Below are 17,551 nucleotides of genomic sequence, written 5' to 3'. Positions count from 1 at the left end.
ACATGAATCATAGGATTTCATGATATATTTAGTCTGATTTTCATGATTCATTATAAAGGTCCCCTCTGTATATGTGCTTTCATGAATAGGGCTAATATATACATTACAGTAAATACATGCATATATACATCAATATGTATATGCATAAAGGCATAAATACATACATGCTTAAAGGGTAGTGGATTGATAGGTAGACAGACAGATACATAGGATCATAGGAGGTTGCTAGACTAATGACCCTAGAGCCCTTTCAAGCCTAACCAAGTTTTACCATTATTTCCACAATCAGCACCTATCACCCCTGTCCAAGAGGGACACAGGTGGAACCTGGAACCCCTGGGGTGAATTTACAGTTACCCATCCAATTATCCAGATTGTGTTTGAAGAAGGCCAATGAGGTGCTTTTCTTGATATGAAGTGGGAATCTGTTCCAAAGGTGTGGTAACCTCTGGGAGACAAATCTGTCCCTCCAGCAGGTTCTATTAATGTCACATACCAGGTTAAAGCCTTTAGAGTGAGTAACCCGTGTACCATTTATCTTATGGATATGCAGTATTTCCAATAAAGCAGGGTCAAAGATTGCCTTATATGCAATGCAGAGATTGCCTCTGAGTAGTCTGTCTTTAACAGAATAAAGTGACAGTGATTTCAGATGATCCTCATAGGACAGATCCTGAAGACCTTGAATTTTCCTTGTGAGGAACCTCTGAGGTCATTCCAATTGCTGCAGGTGCTTTTAAAGGTACATACAAAAAGGAGTATTGTACTCAATTATTGGGCCTGATGAAGGAAGAGTACAGAGAGATTATAACATCTTTTTTTCTAGAGGCAGTGCCCTTACTTATGAGATGAGCAATATAGAATGCCCTTCTTACCGTTCTGTAGACATGGTAATCAAAGGTAAGGTTGCTGTCAACCTGTGTGCCCAGGTCTCTCACCACTGAGTGCATAATTAGGGTGTTGTTATTTATGTGGTAGTTATCAGCAGGAACATCACTCTTACCAAAATGGATAATACATTTTTTTTTTTGCATTGAGTTTGAGGCCATGACTTTGGCACCAATCATTTATTTGTGTAAGACCCTCTTGTAAGTTGCTGACATCATTTGGAGATTCTATGACTGCTCTCAGTTTGCAGTCATCAGCAAACTTTGTTAGCCACAAACCTTTAGTTTTAGCTTGTACTTTGGAGAAATAGATTACAAAACATAGAGGTCCCAGAACTGATCCCTGTGGAACACTACTGGTTACTGGTCTGCTGTTGGAGGTGGATTCCCCTATTTTGACAGTGTGGCTTCTATCAGTGAGCCAGTTAGTGACCTAGCTAATGATATAAGTGTTGATACCTAGCTGGGTGAGTTTGTCAATGATGCCTGAGTGAGGAACAATGTCAAAAGCCTTGGCTAAGTCTAGGTAGGGTGCATGCACAGATTTCCCTCATCAAGGGCCTTGGTGGCCATCTCGAAGAAATCCACAAGGGTTAACAGGCATGATCTCCCTTTGACAAATCTGAATTGAGTAGGGTTAAGTGTTTGGAGATTACCTAAATCTTAGTTAATAGGGTCCGTGATGATACGCTCCATGGCCTTGCAGATAAGGGTAGTCAGGCTAATAGGTCTATAGATTCTGGGGTCAGTGGATCCACCACCTTTGTAAAGGGAATAACGGTGGCTTTTTCCAATTAGCTGGGATAAAGCCACTGCTTAGACTATGATTGAAAAAGAGTACCCAGTGGTGTTGCTAATTCTTGTTTGAGCCCAATATAGGACACAGTCTTGGATGTTATCAGGTCCCATAGATGCTGTGTTTTTTAGAGAGGGTGTCCACGACCTACTATTTTCAGATGCAAGGTAGAGGACATGTGTTAAGGGGGTGTATATTAGAACATCGAAATCTCACAATTTCGAATGTTCTAATATCTACCCACTTTCAGCAAACACTGACAACATCGAACATTCAAAATAGCAAATTTTTTCCTAGTGAAAAAATTTCCTGTTTCGAAACACATACGCACAACACAAGCACACCAAACAAACAACAATCCACACACATACACCTAACCCTACACTAAAATGTACAAACACCACTGACTATCTACTTACCTTAACCCAAACTCTAACCCTAAGGTCCGTCACTATCGCACACTCACCTCACCTGCGCCCTAACCCTAACTCACCTAACCCGCCCTAACCCTCACATCCACACAATCGCACACACCTAACCCGCGCCCTAACCCCAACTCACCTAACCCGCACCCAATCGCACACTTACCTCAACCCGACCCGTAACTTTCCACCACAGTGCTGTAAATAGTGAAACAACAGAAACGGACAACCAAATTCTTTCCCTAGGAAGAAATTCGGTTTTCTGTTGTTTCACTATTTTCAGCATTTGCTGAAAGTAGGTCGATATTAGAACATTCGAAACTGTGAGATTTCAATATTGTAATATAGACCATGTTAAGGATACGATGGGGTGCATGTGGCGGGAAAAGGGGAGCTAAGTTTTCACAGAACTTGTTGGCTAACAGGTTAGCAATGCCCACAGGCTATATGTGGTATCATTAACTAACAGTTTGGCACAAATCTGGGCCTTTCCTTTTAGGTTACAAATGTAACTAAAGAACTCTTTATGGTTGTCCTTAGTTGAGAAAGCTAATTTGGATTCCAAGTTGGCTTTGGAGGACTTCACAAGAAGTCTTATTTGCTTGTTTAAGCTGAGGATGGAGTATTTCCAGTTTAGAGCTCGCTCCCTCTTACTCTTAGGCAGCAATTTCTTCCTCTTATTGTAAAGCCTGTTAATAGCAGTTGTCCACCAAACAGGTTTGCTCTTCATTGAGGAGCTTTTTTTGGTCCTATCAGGTATGACAGTGTCAATGCAGTTATACAGGCAATTGTATAAAGCATTTGTGTAGAATTTGGCATAGTTGCCAGTTCTGTCTGAGGGGGGAGGTGCAATGAAGCTATTTATACCATCACATAAGCGGTTATAACCTGCTTTTGAGAAGTTTTTTAGTTTAGTTGCTGCTGGGGGAGTACATAGACATATATAAACAGATTATGCAGTGCCTGCTTTATCTGCACTTTCACCTTAAGTTGTAACTACCTCACTTAGAATACAGCAGACATAAAATAAATAAAGTCACATACCTGTGTGGTTCCTCCTTTCCACATAATCACACTGCCATTAATGTTAACCTCTCTGTCCTGTACACTGTGCAGGGAAATGCTGCCAACAGGCACACACTGTATGGTACCATCTGGTAATATTTTCTGGTTTTCAAGACCAAAGACAGCGGGAGGATCCCCATTATCATCAAAAAACATTTCTCCACCAGCATTGTTGACAAAATGAATCTTTTTGACATAATGCAAAAGCTAGAGATTAAGAAATAGTATCATAAATAGAGATGTCAAATGCATAACTAGAAACTATTTGAGAAACATTGTACTACTGTCATAATGACACATCACTGTAATGATTGTTCAAAAATATTTGCAGAAAATAACAAATTAGTAACACAGGCCACAAAATTGCATTGAGACATTAAACTTACTCTGTACATATCCCTACCTGTGGCAACATGTATAATTCTTGCTTTCTATAGCCTCATCTTCTTTCAGTTGAAGCTGTGTGCTGATGCCTGTTCTATGCACTCTTAAACTCCTCCACCTTATATGACATCATCATGGTGTAAAGCATGTACCTCTTAGTATTCATGTGACTATATGGACCTTTACACTTTTTTTATAACTCAAATTTTGAGAACCAGAGATGTGACCCCTTGAATTATAATGCCTACTACCTTCATTTTACCTTCCAGTTATATTTTCACAGTTTTAAAATACCTGAAAAGTGTCAGCATATCTATTCTCTGCCTCCTTTTTAACAGGGTATGAGTGCTGTGGGTTATCAGACTATTAAGTAAGATATATAGTTAAAGCTGTAATGCTTAGGTGGCACAGATCATAGGATCATAAGATCATAGGAAGTTAATAGGCTAATGACCCTAGGGCCCTTACAAGCCTAACCATGTTCTACCCTTATTTCTACAATCAGCACCTATTGTCCCTGTCCAGGAGGGACACTGGTGGAACCTCTGGGATGAATTTACTGTTACCCATTCAATCGTCCAGATTGTGTTTGAAGTGGTACAGTGAGGTGCTTTCTTTGACATGAAGTGGAAGTCTGTTCCAAAGATGTGGTAACCTCTGGCAGACAAATCTGTCCCTCCAGCAGATTCTATAAATGTCACATTCCAGGTTAAGGTCTTTAGCGCATGTAACCCATGTACCATTTGACTTTCAGAGATGCAGCATTTCCAATAAAGCAGGGTCAGAGATTGCCTTGTATGCAAGACAGAGATCACCTGTATCTAGTCTGTATGAAACAGACTAAAGTAACAGTGATTTCAGACGATCCACATAGGACAGATGCTGAAGACCTTGAATTTTCCTTGTGAGGAACCTTTGTGGTCTCTCCAAGTGCTGCAGGTGATTGGAAAGGTATATACCAAAAGGGGTGTTGTACTTAATTATTGGCCTGATGAGGGAAGAATACAGGGAGGTTATAACTTCTTTTTTTCTGGAGGCAATGCCCTTACTTATGAGATGAGCTATATAGAATGCCCTTCTTACCACTTTGGAGACATGGTGATTAAAGGTAAGGTTACTGTCAATTTGTGTGCCCAGGTCTCTCACCAATGAGTGCATACTTAAGGTGTTACTATTGATGTGGTAGTTAGCAGGAACATCACCCTTACCAAAAGGGATGACAATATATTTTTTTGCATAGAGTTTAAAGCCATGACTTTGGCACCAATCATTTGTTTGTGTAAGACCCTCTTGCAGGATGTTGACATCATTTGGAGATGCTATGACTGCTCCCAGTTTGCAGTTATCAGTAAAGTTTGTCAGCCACAGACCTTTAGTTCTTGTTTGTACTTCGGAGAAATAGATTTCAAACAGTAGAGGTCCCAGGACTGATCCCTGTGGAACACCACTGGTTACAGGTCTGCTGTTGCAGGTAGATTCCCTATCAGTGAGCCAGTTAGCAACCCCTCTAATGATATAAGGGTTGATACCTAGCTGGGTAAGTTTGTTAATGATTCTAAGTGGGGGACAGTGACAAATGCTCTTTTATCGAATGCTAAAAATTGAAAGCACGGAATGCCAAACACACAGAACAGCGTTTTTTTTCCCAAGGAAACAACTCGCTATGCCGTTTGCGGGACTTTGGCATTTCCTTCACTCTGGTGCAGTCTCAGAGTTGGTATATTTAAGTAGGGGGGTTATTTTCTGTTTGAATTTTATTTACTTATTTATTTATTTATTTATTTATTTATTTGTTTATTTTTTTTGCGGAGCAGTGATTTCTTTTCCCTGGGGAAAAAAAATTGCTGTTCCATGTGTTCGATATTTACTGCTTTTGGTTTGTAGTGTTTGATAAGAGTGTTCACTCTTTTTATCATTCCACTTTGTAGTATAGACCCATAACAAATGCCTTGGTTAAGTTTAGGCAGGCTGTATGCACATATTTCCCCTTGTCTAGGAACCGGATCCAACCAGTGCCACCAATTTTGCCAGAATTGGTTGGTACTGGTTGTTGAATAGCGCCACTGCCACCTGGCTGTGCAGGAAGGATCAAGCTGGCACCACAGGGATGGCCTTTTGAGTCATACCACTGGTAACTTGCAAGTTAAATTAAAGAAAGAAAATGCATTCAATGTTTGATTCAGTAAACAACTCACAGAATGCAAATAGACCACTTACAGAGTAAAGTCTTTTGCCTAGCACCCCAGGCCTTTTTCAAACCACTTTCTCAGTGAACCACAGTGTCTTTCAGTGCCCCTTATCCATGGCAATTGTGTTTCAAGAAATGTATTATCTGCACACATAACACACACACGCACACACGCACACACACACACACACACACACACACACACACACACACACACACACACACACACACACACACACACACAGACTAGGAACCACCAGTTACTAGACCACACTTGACTGAACAAAAAAAAAAGAAATAAAAATAAATATTTGACTAGTCGTGAGCTCATGAATTCTAGCTACTTAGAGATGGCAGCCGTAGCTTGTCAACCTACAATGTTAAATAAGGAAAAGCCTCTTCTTAGAGAATAAGCAAGCAATAGTGCCTGACAGGCTGTGTGTCAATTTGCAGTTAACACCTGCCCAGAGGTGTTATGAGGCCCAACGATGCAGGTGGAGGGCCTCTACACCCCTGGAAGGGCATTAATTACACATTAACATGCACTCTGAAGGGCATTATTGTGCTTAGAGTATGGTTTCACTGTAAAACTGTTGTGTTTTACTTGCATATTTATTTTTTTAAGTACTAGATTATTTTTTATATATTTTTAATGTAAAATACTTCCTCTGCCTAATGTTTCAAACTTGCTGTAATATATGTTAATGGTGTTGGAGAAAGCATTTGATATCAAACTTATATAAAAAACAATAGTGCTTAAGAAATAATAAGCAAGTGAAACACAACAATTTTACATACAACCCATTCTCTCTCCCATACACACATACATAGTCTCTTCTGGTTTCACACACATACAGATACACACACAGTCTCCTCTTCTTTCATGCACATATTCACTCACACAAGATCAGTCTCACTCTCTTTCGATCTCTCTCTCACACAGTCTCCTCTGCTTACATACATGCATTCACACATCACTCTCACTTTCTCTCTCATTCTCTATCTTTCTCACACACACACACACACACACACACACACACACACACACACACACATATACACACACACACACACACACACACACACACACACACACACACACACACACACACACACACACACACACACACACACACACACACACACACACACACACACACACACACACACACACATATTCTCTCTGCTTTCATACATACATTCACTCACACAAGTTTGCTCTCACTCCCTCTTGATCTCTCTCTCTCTCACAGTCTCCTCTGCCTACAAACATGTATTCAGTCATATCACTCTTGCTTTCTCTCTCACTATCTCGATCTCTGCCTCTCTCTCTCTCTCTCTCACACACAAACACACACACACACACACACACACACACACACACACACACACACACACACACACACACACACACACACACCTCTGCAGTCATGCACACATTCAAGCACACATGCAGACAAAAACATAAGCACACACTTTTCTGTTTCACTTGATCAGCCACACTCTCTCTCTCTCTCTCTCTCTCTCTCTCTCTCTTACTCTCATACAGGCATACACTCTGTCACATATGCTTTATTTTAATTTGTTTCTTTTTTTTATTTTACACTCACTAAACAGCAAAAGCACTGCTTAGCGAGTGTAAAATAATGGCTCGCTCACTCTCACTTTCACTGACATGCACACACACACACACACACTCAAACACAGTCATGCACACACACACACACACACACACACACACACACACACACACACACACACACACACACACACACACACACACACCTATTTTTAGTTGTCTTCTTATTTATATTTTACACTTGCTAAACAACAAGCGTTCTGCTTAGCGAGCAGAAAATAACGGCGGACATTCTGTTTTCTCAGTCTGAGCTCCATGGCGTCTTGATATGCTGCCGTGAAGTGATGGACTCATTCTTCTCAGCGGGACTTGCTTGTACATTAATACCCTGCTGGAGAACGCTCATTCTCCAGTCAGGTTACTAGATGTACAGTTTGTACATTGTCTAAATAGCAATAATAAATATATAAATAATGTAAAGACCTGCTGCAAGACCTTAAAAGTGAATAAATAAACTTTACTTAAACAATAAAACAAATAGTGCGGTAATGGGTCTATATTATGTGATCGAATAATTAGGTGATTAAACACCTAAACAGCAACCATGTAATATCAAACCGCAAAATACCGAACACTGCCAGGAAACGTTACCATCAGCCACCAAAAAAAAAATGTACTTTACAGCCAAACTAAGTGGGGGGCTTTGCCCCCCCCCCACAGTCCCCTAACTAAATATATCAACTCAGAGATCACTCCACAGTGGAGAAAATGGCAAAATTCAGCAAATGGCCAAGGGAAATCTTTCCCTGCATTAAATTGGCCGTTCTCTGTTTTTTGCTTTCGATATTACGTGATCGATGTTTAGGTGTTCGATCACCTAATCATTCGATCACGTAATATAGACCCTGCAGTAACAGTGCACAAGAAACATCAAAAATAAAAGGCAGTGCACAGACAGTGTCTGTAAAGGACAGTCTGCTTTACAGCTAACCAAATACCCTCACTACTCTAATTTAAGAAATAATGGAGCAAACTAATTTAAGTTAGACAGATTAATACAAATAACTCGGCTGATGCAGATTTTCACAGCATTAACATGAATGTATCAAGATGTCCCACTGAATGAGAAGGCAGGAAAAGACTAAAACCAGTGCAAAATATTTATGTTCATTTCAAACTATCACTTCTGTTCTAATAGCCCAGGGAAAATCAGATTACATCACCTTCTTTCTAGATGTAAATATTGCATCATTTTATTTTAGAGGGTTAATTTCTCAGAGGAAAAAATAACTAAACTTCTCTTTCAACATGTAATGGACAAGATTCTCAAGAGTAATTCTTTATTTATAGTCAGACCAGTAATGAAAATCTTACATACATCTCTCATCTGTTTGCATATCAATGTCTGCATCCTTTTTTTTCCTGGAAAGCTGCACCCTGTGAGTACAGTTTACTTGTATATTATGACTTCCTAGCTTCTACAGGCACACATTTGCATTTTACATTTTTACTGCACTTTCATGTCATCTCCCTGCTCACATTCACAGGAAAATATAGGTTAGACACACCCTGAAGGTCAACTGTTTTATCAATATAAAAACAAGAGAAAAAAATCACACCTTTAAATCATTTTCCATTGCTGTACACCACATTGGCACTGCACAAGTATTTTTTGCGTACATATAAATTACCTTCGGAGAAGCATGGTACTTTTCCTTGCAATGTTGTACCATAAAAGTCTATTATTCATTATACAGTGATCTTAGTACCACCTGTTTAGGATCGCCATTCACACAACTACACACACACACACACACACACCCACACACACACACACACACACACACACACACACACACACACACACACACACACACACACACACACACACACACACACACACACACACACACACAAAATATACATAATGTTTTATTGCAGGGATTTTCCCATGCTGCAAAATGTAGGGCTCTGTCCTTAAACGTGCTTACCTCTCTAAGCAAACAAAGAACCAACAAAAGACATATACCAATAAGTACTAAAAACAAAGAAAATGTCCACAGGGACAAACAGCAATGTCTAAAAATGAATTTACTAAAACAGTACCTGAGTGCCTTTGCTCCGACAGTTGCAGAACTTCGTCCGAGTAAACCTAATGCACCATATATTTAAAAATGTATGACCCAATCACAGGAGAACAAGTAAATTAATTCAATTAAATCAATTGTCTCTTAAAGGTAAAAACCAGTAGTGTTAAAATACAGAAAATTCTGGAATGAATCATAGTGAAGCATGTAAATAGTAATGGCAAAGGTAAAAAAGTAAAAATAAAGAGAAATCATAAGATAGAATAACATAAATAAATCTTCACAATCCAATCTCAAATTCATAGCCCTAAGTTTAAGCACACTTTTGATGGAAATAGACCAGGATTTAATAAAATCCATGCAGACACACTGTAGAGCCTGCACGGAATGTTACCATGTCTGTGTACAAGTTCCTCATCGGCAGTGAGCCATGCATATTAATCATGGTGCATTGCCGAGGGAGAATCATGGAACACAGTTATTGAATCAGTGTAGGGAGTAGAGTGGTAACTGTGTCTGCAGATGAGTAAGACACTCCATGCACTGTCCAATGGTAGTATTTCAATGTTAAGTATTTTTTTAAGCATGTTTGTGTGGTGCTGCACAGAGCACAGCAATGTCAAGCAGAGCCAAGACACCTGACAGGCATCTAAAAATAGAAACTGGATGTATTTAATTATTTATTTAAATGTCATTTTTAAGCATAGCTGAGAAGGTTTGCAAGGCACAGCATGGCGCTCAGCACTGCTTATAGGTAGCTCAGTGGTATATGCAAAGGTATAGCAGAATTTCACATATACACATAGCTAAATGGGTTGAGCTATGGCCTTATGTGCAGTAGGCCTAGGGTTTGAATACATGGAAGGGAATATGGGCATTAATTTTTGATATACAAATTCTGCCAATTATTTTAAATTATGGCCTGCTGCACTTCACTATGCTCTGCTAAGACCTGCAAAGTACAGTGTAAACACAGTAGAGGCTGAAAATGTTTGTACACTGCTCCACTCCACTTGACTGGATTGTGCACTGCTAAGCACTGCTAAGCATATGGTTCTGTTTCTTGATGCTCAGCTGAGCTGTGCTGGTTTGCGCAGTGCTAAGCGACATGACACTTTTTTAAATGTTGCCCAGTGGCGTGTAAGGGTGGGAAAACAAGCTATAGTAAGCTCAGTAGGTGGGAATACAGCATAATCCTTTGGAGTTCTGACTCTGAAGGGTACTATGGCAGGCATTGGTGAGCGTATGTGCTTCCGAGTACAGCATTGGGGAATTCTGGAATCCAGGGTAATTTTTGGACTCCTAGTAAAAAACATGATGACCAGCTGCTGCAGGGAAGTTTCCAGGTCTCAGAGTGCAAGATGGAGGCCTGGGACCAGCTGCAAGGGAACTCACCAATGTTACTGGTATCCCCCCTACAGGCGAGCAGTGTCATCACCACCATGACAACCTGAAATTTTGAAAGGGGGATCTCTTGGACACCTAGGTCCAAGAAGCTTGAGCAGGGAATGCCCCACAAGTATGTAAGTAATTTTTCCTCTGTTTCACTAATATCTAATCTGAATGTCTGATAAACTGGTATGCATAATGTTGTGCTTCTCTTCCAACAGCTGCAGAGGAGAGGGCTCTCAACATTGAGGTGCATGCAGGGTGCTTGATCAGGTTGTATCATGACTTTGGTGAGCACAGCTGCATTATGCTAACTGTACTGAAATAAGCAAGAAAGAGTAAAGCAGTAAAGCAAGAAAGTATATACAGTAAAGTTTGTATTGCTATAAATGTGGACTTAGAGCTGTACTGCAGGACCTGAATAATGACAACTGTTGTGCAATAAAATACTTGAAACAATACCAGTAACTGCACTGAAGTATATACAATAAAGTATGTAGTGTGGAAGTGTGGAATTAGAGCTGTTTTACAAGAAATTAATAATGACTGTTCTGCAATAACACATAAACCCATACCAGTAACACCAAGGTAAATTGTGTGCATCAGCATTGTCTTGTTTTAACCATTGCAAATAGATCTCTATGCATTCAGGTTGTAAGGTAAGGTGCTGCAGTCAAGTGTAACACTGTAATAGCTGTAGATTGCAGATATAATGGATGCCAAATGTATTGTTTAACACATATAGTACCGTTCAAGGCTGTTTCTAGGCCAATATTGTTCACATAATGCTCTGTCATCCACAAACAGCAGGTAAGCAAGGTATATGGGTGAGGTAGCCAACCCATGATCTGATATCGTTTGTTGGCTTCACAGATATTTCAAACCATTAACAATATATTGTGCACACCTGCATTTTATATAGTAATGTATAGATTACTTACTATATCTGTTATGCTTGTATTTCATGCATGTGTGTCCTACTGTCACTCCAGCCTAGTATAAAACTACAGTAGTACTACCAGGTCATATTTTGGTTCCAGATGAGCTCTGCAGAAATATCAGTCAGTCAGTAATCAGGAGTAACTCAGCAGCTCAGTTTGTTAAATGCTGTGTATGTAGTATATTTTGCCACACACAGACCAGGGTTCGAATCCAGTGCTATGTAGCATTAAATATTACAGTATCAGTCACTTAATGTTTACAGATTCTCTCTTCACATGAACTGCAGGTAAATGGGTGAGGCAGCCCATATTATGAGTAAATAATTGTATGTTTAGATGTCACAGACTATTAAAATCATTAGCAAGAATGTGAAACTATAGCATAAAATAAAAGAAGTAAGCATAATAATAAAAGAAAAGAAATAAAATGTGTAATCTTGGTATGGCTGTATGTCTGAAGTGTCTGTTAAAAGTTGTTGCAGTCATTTTCACACATTCCATGCAGAGATCCTCTGCAGTCACTGCTGTTGGGTTCTATCCCCATGCCTGCCAAGCAAGGCATGATAGTTGTTTAGTTTCTGTACTGTACAAATACATGTCTCTCAAGTGTCACACTGCCACGTAATGTAATTAGTAGTGCATAATCCATCTGTCACATGATTAACATCGAAATGATTACCTAAATTGCGAAGTATCACTACATCACCCCACAGTACACCTTGGTAGTTATATAGGTCCACCTGATGTGCAAGTGCTCTGTGCAGTTGTGTACCCCAGTTGTTACTGCTTGGCCCATACTGTCCCATGTGAATAGCTTGAGAGATATGTACATGCTACAGTGGCTATAGGGGACTTGTATACATAAAGACAGGACAGACCCATAGAGTAGATAGTAGTACTGTTGTCAAGTAAATAGTCCATAATGGTACTAATGGACTGTTTATCTTTCTCTCCCGCCCATCTTCATTTAGTTTTGTTATTCATTGATTATGGTTTACTATTAACATAAGTTTTTACATTAACTGCATTCTAGGGCATGTGTTTTATTATTGTTATGTATTTATAACGTTGCATTTCAACATACCTTGCATTACTATTTTGTATCTTGCTTGACACAGCTTAGGCTTCTGGCACCACCACACCACACCCTGTGCATGTTATCATACCTGTGCCACATCTCTGCCATCCACGTCATCGATGCAGGGACATGCAAATATGTGTCTGATGCACAAGGTGACTATATTACTTTAAATGTACTTGTGTAGTACAGTATGGTTATGTCATGGCAGTTGTGTGCCACAACAGGTACTGTATGCTGGCATGTGCCATGACTACAAATCATACTTTGTGTATCTTTGCTGCATGATGTTAGACTGGTGGTAGTGTTACAGAATGACATGTGTGTCATGGACATGTATATGTTTCTGTTCCAGGAGTCTGAGCGGTTAATCTCTGGACACATGGTGGAAATACAGCAGCATAGCAGAAATGTGATGTCAGCAAGGTACAGCAGTATATGTGCATGGCTTCCTAGCTGCATATGTGTAGAACATTGTGTCACATACAATGGGAGCAGTCAGCGTAATCATGCTTTCATACTTTGTGACAACGCCTGCTGCCTTTGATATGTGTCACCTGGGTTATCTGAATGTACATATCTAGATGGTGGCAGACATCAGTTATGCTTATGTAGATGAGGACAATTTAGGGCCAGCACCTAGTTACAGGGCTATAAAATGCATAACCATTACACAGAGATAGGTCTTATGGGCATGTCTGTAGTGCTGCAAGGGGATAGTTTTACACACACGCACACACACACACACACATGTAAACACACACACACACACACACACACACACACACACACACACACACACACACACACACACACACACACACACACACACACACACACACACACACACACACACGGCTGATGTGAGACCAGAACTCCTAACTATCTACTACTACACACTAGAGCTCACATGCACCACAAAGTTTACTTAAAATTAGACTGTCAACCAGTGCTCTTAAGGTGGACAACATCAGCAGACCTTGTAGAGGAGGGAATTTAGAGACTAGCAGCTAGTCACAGGCCCATCATGGAGAAAGCCCATATGGGCATAAGATGAATGTCATCAGCAGGCCTTGTAAAGAGGCCATTGTAGAGGCCAGCAGGTCATCACAGGGCCTTAAAATGCATAACCATTGCACAGAGATAGGCCAGATGGGCACGTCTGTAGTGCTGGAGGGACACACACTGATGTGAGAGTAAAACCCCTATCTATTTAGTAGTATACACTGTAGCTTGCAGTACTTATCACATGCACCACGGAATTTATCTGATATTAGACTGCCAGCTAGCACTCTTAAGGTGAATGACATGTGCCCAGGGACAATATGGCTTGTCCAAGGCATGCATTTCAACCATTGCACATTACGCCTGCTCACCTGTGTCTGTCTACAGGGTAACATTCCGCAGGCACAGGGGTCTGTGGGTGAGTGGAGTATGTACAGTTGCGGCCTTGGTCTGGTCCCATCAGACAACTGTTGTGATGTGTCAGTGCAGATAACACCAGCATTCAGAGGGTATGTGGGGACATTTGAGCATCCCCCTATATATATATATATGTATATATATATATATATATATATATATATATATATATATATATATATATATATATATACACACACACACACACACACACACACACGCACACACACACACACACACACACACACACACACACACACACACACACACACACGTGTGTATAACAGGGATATCTCCTTACCTGCTGCTGTGTGTGTACCTTATATAAATGTGTCATGTAGATATATGTGGAGAGTTTGTATTATTGTACGTTATGTAGCTATATATATATATATATATATATATATATATATATATATATATATATATATATATATATATATATATATATATATATATATATATATAGTATCATATATATATATATATATATATATATATATATATATATATATATATATATATATAGATACAGATATATAAGCCACATACTGATAGATACACAAATCATGTGTGAGGAGGATAGGGACAGACAGATATGTATATGTTACTACCTGTATGTGCAGACATATTTCCATAAAGCAGGTCTTTGTGAGGAAGAGGCAACAGACTTGCACTCAGGTTAGCTAAGTATAGGAGCATGCCCAGTGTGACTGTCAGTACTTACAAGGTAACTCCCGGCCAGAGGTACCTGTACTGTGGTCCAGGATTTTGTTTGCTGAAAACATTGGCTGCTACACCTGTTTGTGCAGTACAGCACTTCCCTGCACTTGTCCAAGGCATTCCCCGGCCGTTTGCTGTCATTAATATGTGATTCATACCTCTCAAATGTACAGATTTACATGAAGAGTCAAGATTTTTGCCTCATAGTTGTGGTCCATTTTACATAAAAGTGTGGTTTCCCGGAAAATTAGTGGCAAATCATTACAGATAGAAGTTAGAAATAATGACAGATATTTGAGTTTTAGACTCCATACCCATCAGGAAATTCATGCTAATGCAAACCTGTTATTCTATCAAATTTCTAAGTTTGTAATAGCAATGATTTATACATTGTCCCTATTTTTAGGTGTTTGTCCCACTTTTATTCATGGTTTTATCCAGATTACTTGCTCTAAGAGGTTGAGAGGTATGATGTGACTGGGGTACATGATGTAACACCACACACAGGATGACAGCCTGCATACCTCTCCCTGTACATGTTTTTGCAGAAGGCCCATTATTTCAGCCCATATATCTGGTCTGTTCCTCATACATTGTGGTTTTCTGGTAGAATACTGTAAAATACACTCAACTATTGACACATTTACATCCTGCAGCTAGTCTGTCCTGTTCCAACCTGCTGTTATACAAGCCACCTTCTAGGTTTATCAGAGCATATGTGATGTCTGTCTGTAGTTGTGGCCCTTTGTCCCTCCATTCTCTCTTTCTTTGTCTAGATTTCTTGCAGTAACAGATTGAGGGGTATGACAGTCTATGGGAATACCACCATATGAGTACCTCACTTGCAAAAGTTGTAAATGCTGCAAGATTCAAACCATCAACATCATCAACCATGCTAATGTCCCTAGCCCAGTGAGCCACACCAGCTGCCATATCGAGAGGTTTCATTCCTCACTCTATCAGCAGCATACAGACATACATTCTTACCCCTGAGTTACATGGGAAACACAACATGTGGCCAGGTTCTCTGTCACAGCCCTGAAATTGTCAGGTCTGCTGATATATCACTGCAGGCTTACTGTTACAGCAGTTGTATTGGAATACTGATGTATTGAGGGTGGGGGACAGCCAGCCCATGCTCTGCTGGCACAGGCAGTCGTGTGACTGTCCTGTGACTGCACTGTTTGCCATCTTCCTTGAATACTATAGTGGATTTTCCAGCCGTGTGACCTAGTAAATATTATGGGGCACATACTATTGGACAGAGTACCTGCTGTCCAAAGTGGCTATTAGATCTCTGCAAGTATCCCAGTAGCCCACTATATTATAATGCATACATGCAGCAGGTCCATACATGTGCTATCATATTCTAGTACCTCGTACAAGTGGTGTATAGGAGAGTGACTTACCTTGCAAATGCAGTAGTTGACAGACCTGTTGTTCAGTGCTGACTCTGTCTGATGCACGCAGTACACTGCCAATACATGGTTAGGTACAGGTTGTATGGGTTGGCTGGTGTCATTTTCACTATATGTATGAAAGTCATGTTGTCAGTGCAGGTGTTATGCATTGTCCCTTGGCCAAGGCCAGGGCATACTGGGTACGCCTACCTCTGCCTACAGGGATGACCTCAGGGGGTTCCTCCTCTGAGTCCCCCTGTGGGTGTGGCTGTGGGACCTAAGCACTGATGGGGGACTGTGTATCCCTTCCCTTTGCTAATCCTGCTGCAACTGTTTCCACAGGATCATATTGTGTACCATGGCACATGCTGTGAACATCTGTGCACATGTGGCTGGAGAGTACTACAGGGCTCCACCAGATATAGAGGCACTGGAACTGTGACTTCAGCAGCCCAAACATAATCTGTATGATGTTCCTTAGTTTGTGCGTGTGCCTCATTATGGCATTCTTCTGTGGGTGTGTGTGCATTTTTGATGGGTGTCATCATCCATGGTTCCAGTGCATAGCCAGCATCCCCCAGTAAATGGCCGCACAGGATGTCCCTCCTAGCAAACATCTGGTACAGCTGTGATGCGTGCCAGATATGGGTGTCATGATAACTGCCAGGGCTGCCAGCACACACATTCATGATAATCCCCTGGACATTGCACATGACCTGGCAGTTGATGGAGTGATACCCCTTGGGCTTGACATAGATTATACCCCGCTCACCAGGTGGTGCCTTGATGTGTACATGAGTGCAATATATGGCACCCAGTACCTGATTGTAGTGTGCTACATGGCAGAAGAATCACATACTGCTGGCCCTCTCCTTAGAGGTGTGGGTTAAATAAATGTCCTCACTGGCATGTGGTAGCATGCCATCCAGGAACTGGTATAGTACCCCAGATGCCAATGCCTGTGAGACCCCCATCATGTCCCCAGTAACTGTAGCTAGTATCCTAAGGGCTACACATACCTTTGTTTGCACTGGGATGGGTTCCTCTCTATTGGCTCTGGGCCTGAGTTGAGGGCGGCAGAGCTCAGTGAGTTGCTGTAGTATGTCCCTATCCACCTGTAGTGCTCTACAATCCCCAGCTCATGCTCCTGGAAGGTTACCCTGGGCCTGAACACTCTTCCCCTCCTCAGT

At 40.7% G+C, this 17,551-nt stretch overlaps 1 protein-coding gene across 1 annotated transcript in view; it reads right to left on the bottom strand.

The window, feature by feature from the left end:
• Positions 1 to 15,894, bottom strand: part of LOC122797854 (vomeronasal type-2 receptor 26-like) — a 47,811-nt gene extending 31,917 nt beyond the window's left edge. The window contains exons 1-2 of the mRNA XM_044066376.1: positions 15,799 to 15,894; positions 3,150 to 3,377 (exon numbers count right to left, since the gene is read on the bottom strand). Of these exons, the coding sequence (XP_043922311.1) occupies positions 3,150 to 3,377; positions 15,799 to 15,894 (324 nt within the window). The remainder of the gene's footprint in view (positions 1 to 3,149; positions 3,378 to 15,798) is intronic.
• Between the last annotated feature and the right edge of the window lie 1,657 nt (positions 15,895 to 17,551).

The sequence above is a fragment of the Protopterus annectens genome, chromosome 3.part1, assembly GCF_019279795.1.
Source record: "Protopterus annectens isolate FY-2018-M chromosome 3.part1, PAN1.0, whole genome shotgun sequence".
Lineage (NCBI taxonomy): Eukaryota > Metazoa > Chordata > Ceratodontiformes > Protopteridae > Protopterus > Protopterus annectens.
The sequence above is the reverse complement of the archived record's forward strand: the minus strand, read 5'-3'. Positions and strand labels throughout refer to the sequence as shown.